Genomic DNA, 13,871 nt, shown 5'->3' on the forward strand with positions numbered 1-13,871 from the left:
AGGAAGTTGGCCATTTTGAATTATTCTTCCCAACGTTAAAAGACTCGGGACGATATGGACTACAACATACTGAGGTTTCATTAGGCTGTTGTTTACAACTTTTGAGATATTGAAGCCGAATTGTCCCATTCTATCCTATGGGGCTTGTTACCATGGCAACAAAATCTATGCATTTTTATGGGGGAGAATATGAATAAATCATCCGTAAATGTGGCCCGAACCGCAACTTGCATCCAGGCCTTGGTTTGATTTATTGGCCATTATTAATAACCCCAAACATGGCAAGAACCACCTCAGAGACAACCAAAACAACCTTAAACACAACCACAACAACCTTAAACACAACCAGTACCACCTTAAACACAACAAAAACAACCTTAAAGGAGCTTGAGGCCGGATTGTGGCAAGATTTATGAAAAAAATCTGTATACATTTTAAGTTTTCTAGTAATAATGTCAGATGAAGCGTTCCAAACCCAAAAGAATGTTTCCTCTAGTGTATCTCTCCTTTGCCTTGAACAGGCTGTGTGCTGCAAAATGTGCTGCAATTCGGTCCCGAATTTCCCGCGCTGTCCTGCGGATGTGACGTCACATGACGCTGCATGTACGTTCTCCCTGTTCTCCCGTGCCGGCTTCACTGTTGGCTGCAGTACCCCCAACGGCCGTCGTGGTGAAGGGTGGCGCTAGAGAGTCTCATTTCTTAAAAGGAGCCTCAAGCTCCTTTAAACACAACCACAACAACCTTAAACACAACCAGAACAACCTTAAACACAACCAGAACAACCTTTAAACACAACCAAAACAACCTTAAACACAACCACTAGAGGGGACGAATTGGCAGCAGGGCATGTCCATATCAAAATCTTATTAGCACACAACATGAACAATTTGAACCAAGGTAAAGAATATCTACCCATTATAGTATGGTAGAATTATGGTAGAGAACAGAGTTTCTAAGCCAGGCTTAAGACTTGACACATACAAAAAAGGGGAAAAAATAAGAATTAAAGCTGAAAGCAGCGATGAACGGGCCCTCGCTCGTGCAATTTGCACCAATTAAGGTCAAGGACTCAAAACTAAGTCCGATGACACCACCCACGACTCTTTATATCAAACCATTCAAAAGTTATGCCAGAAAATAGGAACAACCAATCAGAAGAAGGGGCGGGGCTAATTCAGGCCAATGAAGGTCAAGGACTCAATACCGAGTCAGATGGCACCACCCACATGTCTTTATCACAACCTGTTCAAAAGTTATAGAGAAAAGTTTTCTAGGGGGGCGCTGTTGAGCCGTTAGGCCACGCCCATTAATGCAAACCATGAAATATCTAATTTATCGCCAGGCCTGGCTTGCATGCCAAATTTGGTGCCTTTTGGGGAACTATCAAATATGGACCAATCAGATGAAGGGGGGGCACGCTTTTTGGCGTCTAGCGTCCACACGGTAACACTTTTGAAAGAGAAAAGTAATGTGCGTAGTCGCAAGATGGAGCAGCACATTTTGATTCAATTCAATTCAATTTTATTTATATAGCGTCTAATACAACAGAGTTGTCTCTAGACGCTTTCCAGAGACCCATACCCAGAACATGACCCCCGAGCAGTTATTACATAAACAATGGCAGGTAAAAACTCCCCTAGTGGGAGAAAAACCTTAAGCCAAACAGTGGCAAGGAAAAACTCCCCTTTAGGAGGGAAGAAACCTTGAGCAGGACCAGGCTCATAAGGGGGGACCCTCCTGCCGAGGGCCAGACTGGTGGGTCAGGGACGGCAACAGCAGAGCAGGCAGGTGGAAGCAGCAACGGGATGACCAGGGGTGGGGACCGCAGGCCAAGTGTGATGTATAACACACTTGGGGGCACAAGTTTGGGCCGTATTAATTGCCGAGGGAATGGCATAAATTGCGCCAAAATTACACAATTCATTCAAAATGGCCGACTTCCTGTTGGGTTTCGGCCATGGCGCCAAGAGACTTTTCTTTAAGTTACGACATGATACAGGTGTGTACCGATTTTCGTGCATGTACGTCAGACCGTATTGTGGGGCTTGAGGCACAAAGTTTTCCGGGGGGCGCTGTTGAGCCATTTTGCCATGCCCATTAATACAAACCATGAAATATCATATTTATCGCCAGGCCTGGCTTGCATGCAAAATTTGGTGACTTTTTGGGCACGTTTAGGGGGGCAAAAAGGCCCTCCTTTCGTCAGAAGAAAGAAAAAGAAAGGAAAAAAAATTCCTACAGATACAATAGGGCCTTCGCACTGCAAGTGCTCGGGCCCTAAAAATTTCCTACAGATACAATAGGGCCTTTCGCATTGTAAGTGCTCGGGCCCTAATTACAAGTGGGGGTCTTTGCTCTGTTTTTCTCTCATCGAAGGGGTCCCTGGGCTAAAAAAGGTTGAAGACCCCTGATTTAGACGGTATGACGCTGATAACTGTAAATAATAGTAAATAATACTGAATAAACAGCTTCAGTTTGAATGAAGGTCACTCCATCTCTAATATTCAGCAACCGGTATCTGGAATCATGGCTGGTTGCAGTGTGATATTTTGTATTTGTGTCTTACATAGCATGTGTTCATGTGTGTTTAAATGTGTGGTCTCTACGGCAGCAGGACACCCCCCCCCCCCTGGAGTAACACTGCACACAGCTGGATAAACCACTGATAAAGCTCTTCCCACAAAACACACACATATAAGAGAAAAACACAAATACATTCAGAGAAAGAGAAATATGGACAAGAGTCACATACACTCAAGAAAAAGTAAAATGTCCTATGATTTCAGACAAAACATTTCAATATGTATAATTCTAGTATATACTGTACATACAAACTTTTTACCTAGACTCTTGGCATATACTATTTGTACAAACATGTACAAATACACACTTAACAAGCAGGCATCTTTTCCGCTACATCATAATTTCAGCCCCTTCCCTCCCATACACAACAGCAAATTTAGAGGAAAGAGAAATATTTCTGCTAAATTAGTTATGCTAATTACAGTGCAGTTCTCAGGGGGAGAGAAGGCGCTTAATGGCTTTTAATTCTTTTCGCCTGGAAAGAGATGTGGGAGAGTGCCAGACAGAAAGCAGAGAGAAAAAGGCCAAGACCAAAAAAAGGAAAATTAAACCAATAAACACATAAACAACTCACATGAAAATGTGCCTGTTGACAAAGCAACAGTGAATTAAATGAATTAACAACTCAAGGGACGAACTCCATAAACAGGCTACCGAGCAGATAAGAGTCGGCGTATCAGCTCAGGGAGCGCCATTTCCCTTGACCAACTAGGAAGGGACGGCAGGAAAAGTTTTGTAACTAACTTTGTGTCAGTCTTTGCCAGCGGTCACAGAGTGATAATGAGGCATGTTCATTGTAGATTGATGGCAGCAGAAAAAAATAGTGGGCATGCTGCATTTATTCTGGCACATTCTCCTAAAGCGCAGAGTGACCTCTTCATGAAGGCTGATCCTGCTGCTTCTTTGATACGATACTGGCCACTCTGGATCACTGAAGCCACAATTCATATCTGGATCTTTACATTAGGGGTGGAACAATATATTGTGCCACGAATTTTTTGATACAAAAACGTCACGATGCGTGTCGTGGAGGTGACAAACTGCAGCGCGAAATTGGATTATTAATATTAATATAGTGTTTACTAGTAACATCCTATTGGTGCAGCGGGATCACGTGACGACCACGACCCGCGGACCAAAATCTGAATACGCTCAGAAGAAACTAGTACCGTTTTACGTCCCGATCACGGGACTCTTGCAGGGTTTTGAGCTCTGAACTTTTACTTCTAAGGTGAGCATGCATCAATCTTTTTTATGATGTAAAGATTGTGTCATCCCCGACGGTGTGAGGATGAAACGATACCGGGGTTCACCTTACGGCCTCAGGCTGGAGCAGGTGAAGCTCTGAGCTCTGGAACAAGATCAATAACAGTCATGTTGCATTTGGAGTTTGGGACTTTTCATAGTTTATTTATTTACGTTTATTTATTTATTTATTGTAACGGATAAAGCGGGAGAAGATGAATGAATGAATGAATTTTAGTTGTTACATTTCTGGAAAAGAAAAAGTCATACATGTCAGTTTGTGGCAAAATATTTTTACTTGTATGAAACTGAAGATCATAATGCAAACCTGACATTTACTTTTAGTTCAGTTTGTGGAAAATGGTTGGCCTGGCTTTCTCTTTAAAACTTAAACAGTTATAAAGCATTACAAACTGGAACAATAGGGCAAACGGACAGCATTGTTTTGTATTTTGTGTCTTTCAAATAAAAGACCATTTTTTCCAGTCATATGTTCCTCATTCAAGGTTGTTAAAAAAATATTGCTATAATATCGTATCGTATTGTTATCGTCACCTCAATATCGTGTATCGTACCGGCACAGATGCACCGGTTGTTTCACATAACTTTTGAAAGGTTTGATATAAAGACTCGTGGGTGGTGTCATCTGACTCGGTTTTGAGTCCTTGAACATAATTGCTGCAAATTAGCCCCGCCCCTTCTTCTGATTGGTCGATATCTGATAGTTCCTACTTTCTTTTGAACGGTTTGGTATAGAGAGTTGTGGCTGGTGTCATCTGCTAAATGTCCAGGCCTGAAGAATCTACATCAAGTCATACAAGCTTCCACTGCAGCCTGAACGTGCACAAGGGTGGAGGACCGTTCATCGCTGCTTGCAGCTTTAATTATTATTATTTTAAACGAGAGGGAAAAAAGTTTAATTCTGAATTATTTAATTTGGAATAATTAATTCCAAATTAAACATCATGTAACCGTGGCCTATGACTGCAGAACAGTATATGATACAAATGCAGCACTAAACTGTCACAATAGCAAAGCAATGCATAATATTCATACTGTTTTGGTTTTCCATCACAGACAGAGCAGGCGCTATATTTCACTTGAAGGCACCTTTTTAAGAAAAATTGTGGATGTTAGTGCATTTTAGTAGATTTTGGAGATTGTTTCTTTGTGTGACAACAGCTCAAACACAAAATGTGGAATGACTCATAAAAAGGTGTTGAATGAATTAAATGCCTTACTCTGTCTAATCCAGTATCTTCCAGCTTCAGAAACATACACCTCATCTTCTGGCTAGGCTGTGGTTTAGTGAGAAAATCTTCAGCTTTTAAATATCAGCATGACTGCAAGTTTCCTCCAAATACAAACACACTCAGACGGGCTCATAAAACTGGACATTTTAATCTAAGCATCTCCACACACAGTTTATCATCCAAGCCACACCCTGAGACAAAAACCAAGGCTCTTTTATTTATAAATCTAACTTTTTCTTGTTTGTTTTGGCAGCATCTGTACAATATGTGGCTGAAAGTCATTTGCTACTTTGTCTTTAATGAATATACTAACACTATAGAAGCAAGATGCTGGCAAATAATCTCACTCACATCCATACAGAGACAATGGAAGCGTTATGAAAGACAACGGGAGAGTGTGTCCACCAAAGAGTTGACGTGTTTACCTGAAATTGGGGGCGGAGGCCCATTCCAGGGCCAGGCAGGCCAGATCCACAGCAGCGTACACCAGGAGGAAGAAAATGGTCACAATGCTGGCAATGGTGTTGAGCTTTCCTGAAAACAGCACCAGCTGGAAGGAAAGAAAAGATAAAACAAAGGAATAGAGAGAGAAAAGAGATTAAGGATTAATAATTAAAGCACAAACAATGGTACACTTTAATTACCTTTTCTGCTATATACCCACACATTGCCTGTTAACGTGGAGCGGGGTGAAAACTAAATAATTACGTTTCTAATTTCAAAGCAGGTTTATCACCTTGCTTACCGCTGCCAGAATATCAAATACAATGCTTTATCACTTTATCCTAGTCAGAAGGGTGAAAAATATATGAAAACAACATTTTTACAGTTTTTAAATGAAAAGTAACATGTTTCTTTGGGGTTTTCAAACATTGGCACCTGCTAAAACAAACCAATTAAATCCTTACGTCCAGTTACATCCAGTAACTATTACCCTAGAAACTAGTACATAGTTAGTCTGCGTGTTGTGTTCCTATCATTGCCTCCTGCAGAGATAGCCAATGAAAAGCTTGTGCCATTGATGAATCATTTAATGCTGCATAGAGTGCAGACTAATAGATGTTAGTTTGATTTTTGTGCGTGTGTTTTTGCTTTTTCGTCCGGTGTAAAGAGGCCGCTAGACTCTCAGGTTTCCATGTCGGAATATTTTAAAGCATTACCAGAAAACTTACAATACATGTTTACTTTCAGTTCAAATAATGAAGATAGTTGTAGAAAATTTTATTTTAAACATCTATTTGCCCGAACAACTTTAAAGCAGATGAGCGTTTCTATTGTTGGAATTAAGTTATGGAATTTATTACATTATGATTTAAAGGGCTGTTTAAACATATTTCAGTTTAAAAATAAATTTTAAGAGAAAAAAATAGCAATGTATGGATGAAATAGTTTAAATTTATAATATATGCGTATGGAGACAGACCATCTATCTTTGATTTTTTTGTTTTTCTTTCTTTGTGATATTAACTAAGTAATTGTGCAGACCATCTGTTATTATTGTTTAATTTAGTTTTGAGGGAGGGGCAGGTAGAATAAGATTTTCATCTTCCTGCTCCTTTCTGGTTATGGAATATGCTTTTGATTGTGTTGTCATTTTAGTTGTTTGTTTTTTTTGTTTGCATATTTCCATGATCGGAATAAATAAAAATGAAATGAAATTTTTTTAGTTTTAAAACTAATCTAAACTGGGACCCTCATCATAAAACAAATGTATTTAGGGTCAAAACAATGTTAATACTTATATATAATTCAGGGGCACGGTGGCAGCTGGTAGTGCAGCCGTCTCACAGCAAGAAGGTCCTGGGTTCAACTCCTGCTGGGGACACTGTTTACCCGAGAACGGACTCACCTGGGACCTTAATACTTAAAGGAGCCCTATTATGGCATCTAATCCCTGTTTTAAACAGACAAACCTTGAATGTCTTAAAAATAAGCTTTTGATTGTTTTTGCTAAATAAATTAGAAATTCAGCCTCTGAGCCATGTCTTTATCTTCCCATTCTCTAACCTCATTATTTATGCAGGATTCTGAGTGGGCGGGGCTATGATAATGAGGCTCTGTGCTGATTGGCTGCCTGAATGACGCGTAGAAAATGGCGGAAGCTCCGGCCGGCAGAGTTGTTGTTGTTGTTCCGGCCAGAGTTAGTTGTGTAATAGGTCTCCTTTATATGAACACATATTAATGATTGAAAGGAGACACAAATAATAAGTGAATGCTGTTGATTGATGATTCATCAGCCCATCAGCCCCACCCTCTTCCCACCAAATTGTCCAGGTAAAGGGCGTCATTAGTTGTGCAGAATACTCAGGATACTCAGTTTTCTTCATCATCATCAAGCTGCTTTCTTCATGTTTTTTTGACTGGCAGATGTTGATTTCACAGCGAGACAACTTCTACACAAACACGGAGCAGCATCCTCCAATGACGTGATTTACACTTGGACTCTGAGAAACATCACCAGGGTGAGAGCATATCCTGGTCTCAAGGACATTTTGTTGGAATTTAGGGAGAAAAAGAAAGAAGCAAATAGTGGTTCGACCAATTTTGTGACCACGAAACAGAAGTAAAACAGAAAAGGAGACAAAGGAGAAATGTCTAATGATAGGCAACTGAAATTAATGATGTCACACTGACAACCGGTCACACCACGAGGCAACAATGCCACGTTGACACATGAACTGTGGAGAAATGAGGATGGAGAAGGAAGATGAGAGAGGGGAGGGAAAGACAAATGGGAAAGAGGAAGTGGGTAGGAGAGCATCTCTGACCTGCAGCCGTCAGCGTTAGTGGAGTCTCTCCAGCGTTCTCCTGGGAGCACAGCTCTACCAAAGCATTAATTAGCCATTAACTCAGACCCGGGCCACCACGGACGACTGCTGGGACAGCGCAGCATTGGTGTGTGCAAGTGACGTGCACTAACGTGCACATACAGGATCTCTCCTGGGGATGGTTTTTGTGTGGCGGTCTAAAAAGACTATTTACTGGAAAGTAGTTTGCATTTAGTGCCATGCATTTCAGTGAAATGTGTATGCACAATGACACTTTTAGTGAATTACAAAATGGAGTGCAAATAGTTAAGTCATTCTTTGGACCACAAAGCATATGGTTTTCCAGAAATGTTTATAAGTCAATGGTGCAATTCTTGGTGAAATGTGTATAAATAGTGTTGCTAATGAAGCAAAAATGCTTCAAATTGTTCCCCCAGTGTTAATATCAGGAAACAGAAGTTCAGAGCCACATAGAATTTTATATTGCCGTAATGTTTGCAACTATTTATTTTTATGGTTATTTTGGGGGGCTAGCCCCCAGCTCAGTCGCCATGTGTTGGGGTTTACCCCGGTGAACGAGAGGGTCGCTTCCCTGCGCCTTCGGGTCGGGAAAAGGTCTCTCACTGTTGTTTGTGCCTACGGGCCGAACAGCAGTGCAGAGTACCCTACCTTCTTGGGGTCCCTGGGAGGAGTACTGGATAGTGCTCCAACTGGGGACTCCATTGTTCTACTGGGGGACTTCAACGCTCACGAGAACGGCCTCCCCGATCTGAACCCGAGCGGTGTTTTGTTGTTGGACTTCTGTGCTAGTCACAGTTTGTCCATAACGAACACCATGTTCAAACATAAGAGTGTCCATCAGTGCACGTGGCACCAGAACACCCTAGGCCGGAGGTCAATGATCGACTTTGTTGTCGTTTCATCTGACCTTCGGCCGCATGTCTTGGACACTCGGGTGAAGAGAGGGGCTGAGCTGTCAACTGATCACCACCTGGTGGTGAGTTGGATGCGCTGGCGGAGGAGGAGGTTGGACAGACCGGGCAGACCCAAAGGGATTGTGAGGGTCTGTTGGGAACGTCTGGCTGAGCCCTCTGTCAGGGACATCTTCAACTCCCACCACCGGGAGAGCTTCTCTCAGATCCCGGGGGAGGCGGGGGACATCGAGTCTGAGTGGACCATGTTCTCTGCCTCCATTGTCGACGCGGCGGCTCAAAGTTGTGGACGCAAGGTCTCCGGTGCCTGTCGTGGCGGCAATCCTAGAACCCGGTGGTGGACACCGGAAGTACGGGATGCCGTCAGACTGAAGAAGGAGTCCTACCGGGCTATGTTAGCCTTTGGGACTCCTGACGCAGTAGATATGTACCAGCAGGCCAAGCGAGCCGCGGCTCGGGCAGTCCTAGAGGCAAAAACCCGGGTCTGGGAGGAGTTCGGGGAGGCCATGGAGGAAGACTTTCAGTAATGAAAGCTAGGGAAGGCTAAGCCTCCCCAAATATAATGCCAGGTATTTTGCAAAAATGATATATGTGCGCAACATTAATAAAAAGCTGCAATATTGAATGTGTGTTGTTGCTTCAGCTCCCCTAGTGACAATGCGCTGATAATTCAGCAAGGCTTTGGTTAAAATGCACCGATTGTTCGGTAACCGAAATTGTTCAGCCGAAAATGGCAAAAAAAAACACTTTCGGTGTTCGGTGGAATAAGTGGGAAAAAAAACGAACAATTAATAACAGCGTTGTAATATAAGGAAATAGACTGGCCGCTCCGTAACTGTTGCGCACCACATAAATCGTTGGCCAACCAAAAACTAACCACATAAGAATTTTACCTAACATTCACCAGCAGGTGGAACCAAAACAACATAAATCAATGTATTACAGGTGCGTTTAGACGAGGAAATCAAACGTGGAAGAGCGTGGAGTGAAGTGGTGCGGTGCAAACATGTCAGCAGTGTGGAAGTATTTTAGAGTGGCAAAGAATAATACAAGAATGGCTGTTTGCAATGAATGTTCTGCTCAAATATCTAGAGGGGGCACATCTGCAAAGTCTTTCAGCTGCAAGTTTGATTTATCATTTGAAATGATAAAAAACCCTGAGCGCTTTAATGCATTTTTATTGTTTTAAGGCCTATGTTACAATGTTCAGTCAGTTAAGCCTAACGTAAGCTCAAAGATGGCCAAAAAATGTATTTTGCTAATTTATTTATTTTAAGTTATTGTTCTTTGCTGGTATAATGTCTGCTGGAATATTTAAGAAATGCTGGGAAATTAAAAAATGTTCAGTTTTTTATGTTCAACAAATGTTTTCTAAGATTTTTTTCTTTTAAAAGCATGCCTAAATCAAATTTATTTGATTCATGCAATGGTGAAAAAATTGGCAAAATAAATGAAAAACTGCAAAGAACCATGTTCGGTATTGTTCGGTATTCGGCCAAGTGTTTTCGGTTTCGGCCACAAATTTTCATTTCAGTGCATCACTAAAAAAAACATCAACAAATGACACGAGTAACTTCCAGTTACTTCCAAGATGAACGAGAGTCTTTGGTTTGGAGTGACAGATAAGTGGAGTTACTTTTAAGTGTGACTTTAGAATATAAAACAGGTAAAATACAAGAAAATATTGACGGTTACAAAAAAATTGTGAACACAGGTGTCACTCATGACGCTGGTGACGTTTCTGTCTCATAATGTGACGTTCTGAAGCCTAAATGTCCGTTTCTCTCCGTTTACAAGTAAACGTGAAGACAGAGTTTTTGAAAATCTCCACGTTGGCCGGAGTTTTCAGAAATGATGGTTTTTGGAGACTTTGAGCTTCGTTTTCGTGTAAACGAACGACCAAAACGCATGAAAACACCACCGTTGTTGCTCCGTGGAAACGGGGCCAGAGACGAGGCCAGTCCAACCACATTCACAGGTGGCCTGGACCAAATCTGCCCATAATTCTTTTAGCAGTGTAAATGCAACCTACATAACTGATGCCTTCTGTCTAGGTGGAAAGATACAACCTTTTATGTAACAAGAGCATCATATTAAAGTGTGCAACATCAAGTGGGAGCCGTAACAAGCAACAACATCAACACACCTCCACAATTTCATGGACGTGTCTATTTTGTTTTGATTTCCCTGCTTTCTTCTGACATTTCACATTTCCATTTTGATCTGCTGATGCTTTTAGTCATCTTCCATGCTTTTGGAGGTTTTCACACTCCCATTATAGCTGGATATTTCAATCAAATAACATAAATAAAACTGAGTTTAACAAAAAAAAAAATAGAATGACATACAAGAAGGGTATTGTTCTTTTTCCTGGCAAGTAGGTGATGCATTGGTGCCACCTGCAGGTTAAAAACAATGGATTGGGTCTTTGCAGGCCGAAATCATGAATATTTGGATTTGCATAAAGGGGAAGGTAGTGAGATATGATCACAGTTTGACAGTTGAGACCGAAAGGAAGACGAATGCCGATGCCAGGTATGATCAGACATGCTTAGATCTGCCCACTTGGACTGATTTTAATAGCAGCTATAAACCAAGCCCGTAGTAGTTTCACAAACTACCAGGGATAGCTGGGATTTAACAGTAAATGGTTGGCACTGCTCATTAAGATTCTAGCCAGACATGACTCTTCCCCTATCCTGCTGGTAGATAAACTACACAGGACTACGCAGTGGCCACGAGTTAAAACGTTTAAGAATAAAATGATTCAAAGCTGGAAGACGACTTAAATAGTTGTTGCTGTGAAATCCCAAAACTATATTAAGGTACAAAAACGTGTTTCCCACAGCTGTCTCTGTCGTGCTGAACTCTGCGCATTTAGAGTGATTTCAAAATAAGTTTTCAAAACAAGAGTCCTGGTCGGACGGTTGCACCACATGACATTTTGACGCTTAAAACAACAACCAAATCCCAAATAACTAGTATTTTTTGTAAAATTCAAGTGAGTCCATATGTGGGACAGGTAGGTCATATATATGGTATTTTTATATCCATTTAAACCTTTTTTGAATTGAAAAAAATAATCAGTTTTTCAGAAAATATAGGCGTCACTTCATTGACCCATATACTGAAAATCTAATCTGTGTAAATCATATAATCACATCTCATCCGTTCGTGATATATATTCATCCGTATCTGACCTGCACCTTGTAGCAATAGCTACTTCGTGTGTGTGTATATATAAATAATCTAAAAACAACATTTGTTCACTTGAACCAATGGTAGGATTTGGCTCATAACTCCATGTTTCTCACTGTGTTTGTGCCACAACAAGAAAGAAAGTAGTAATTATACTATATTGTGACTTTGGAGAGCAGGATTGAATTAAATGCAGATGAGAGCACAGAAATAAGAAAGTTATTACCTAAATTGTTTCACTTAGTCACATATAAGTACTAAACTCTCTGCCAATCACGACAAATGGTGTTAAATTCTTCAGTGTTCTTGTGAAAACAAGTAGTATTGAGCAGAGAGTAAAGCAGCATATGACTGAAAGCACCTCAAAACTTGAGGCTATAAAATATTTGAAGTTCCATTTCTAGATAAAAATGAGTCACTGCCTCTTGTGACACGATTGAAACATCTGATTAAGAAAAGCACCTGAGTGTCTTCTTGTGGAGCTGTTATGAACTAGTCCATCTAGGAGATTACGCTCTTAAAGAAGTCTGGGAATGAATCAGCATCTCCCCGGGAAAGGGAGGAAGGTGAATCCAGTAAAGGATAGAGAGACGCAGTCCTGTTCTCACTACCCTGCCATCAGTACTCCAGTTGGAAAAAACAATCAGGGGGGATGGTGGACTTTATTATATGGGGACAGATAATTTGTGCTGATTACAAATAATATAATATATTACAAATAATAGCAGTGACCAAAACACCTGCAGAAATACTGCAGGAATGACATAGCAGCAGTTAAATGCAGCCTTCTGTAAGCTTTAAATATCCACTGGGCTTACATCAAATACATCAAAACACAACAATAAAAAACACTTTTCTGAACTTATCAATATGACTCTGTCCTTCACAGGATAAGTAAAATGAATCACTGCAAAAACTCACAATCTTAACAAGAATATTTGTCTTATTAGGGCCCGAGCACCTTCAGTGCGAAGGCCCTATTGTATCTGTAGGAATTTTTTTTTTCTTTTTTCTTTTTTCTTTCGTTCTTCTGACGAAAGGAGGGCCTTTTTGCCCCCCTAAACGTGCCCAAAAGTCACCAAATTTTGCATGCAATTCAGGCCTGGCGAAAAATTTGATATTTAATGGTTTACATTAATGGGCGTGGCAAAATGGCTCAACAGCGCCCCCTTGAAAACTTTGTGCCTCAAGCCCAACGATACGGTTTGACGTACATGCACGAAAATCGGTACACACCTGTATCATGGCACAACTGAAAGAAAAGTCTCTTGGCGTCATGCCCTAAACCGAACAGGAAGTCGGCCATTTTGAATTAGTCGTGTCATTTTGGCGAAATTTATGCCATTCCTTCGAAAGTTAATTCAGCCCGAACCGTAACGTGCACCCAGGTGTGTTATACATCAAAATGTACGTCTCCATCCTGCGACAACACGCATTACTTTTCTCTTTCAAAAGCGTTACCGTGGCGGCGCTAGACGCCAAAAAGTGCACCCACCCTTCATCTGATTGGTTCGACAGAAAAAACTTTGTGCCTCAAGCCCCATAATACGGTTTGACGTACATGAACGAAAATCGGTACACACCTGTATCATGTCGCAACTAAAAGAAAAGTCTCTTGCGCCATGGCCGAAACCTAACAGGAAGTTGGCCATTTTGAACATTCTGAATTAATCGCGTAATTTTGGAGCAATATATGCCATTCCTTCGAGAATTAATTCAGCCCGAACCGTATCGTGAACCCAGATGTGTTATACATCAAAATGTGCGTCTCCATCCTGCGACTCCACGCATTACTTTTCTCTTTCAAAAGTGTTACCGTGGCGACGCTAGACGCCAACAAGCGCACCCCCCCTTCATCTGATTGGTCCATATTTGATAGTTCCCCAAAAGGC

General features: G+C 41.2%; 1 protein-coding gene across 1 annotated transcript in view; it reads right to left on the bottom strand.

Annotated features, from left to right (window-relative positions):
• zgc:153039 (uncharacterized protein LOC767698 homolog) overlaps nucleotides 1-13,871 on the bottom strand; it is a 155,004-nt gene that overhangs the window by 34,237 nt on the left and 106,896 nt on the right. The window contains exon 9 of the mRNA XM_061718648.1: nucleotides 5,507-5,631. Within this exon, the coding sequence (XP_061574632.1) occupies nucleotides 5,507-5,631 (125 nt within the window). The remainder of the gene's footprint in view (nucleotides 1-5,506; nucleotides 5,632-13,871) is intronic.

Source organism: Cololabis saira, chromosome 4 (assembly GCF_033807715.1).
Source record: "Cololabis saira isolate AMF1-May2022 chromosome 4, fColSai1.1, whole genome shotgun sequence".
Lineage (NCBI taxonomy): Eukaryota > Metazoa > Chordata > Actinopteri > Beloniformes > Belonidae > Cololabis > Cololabis saira.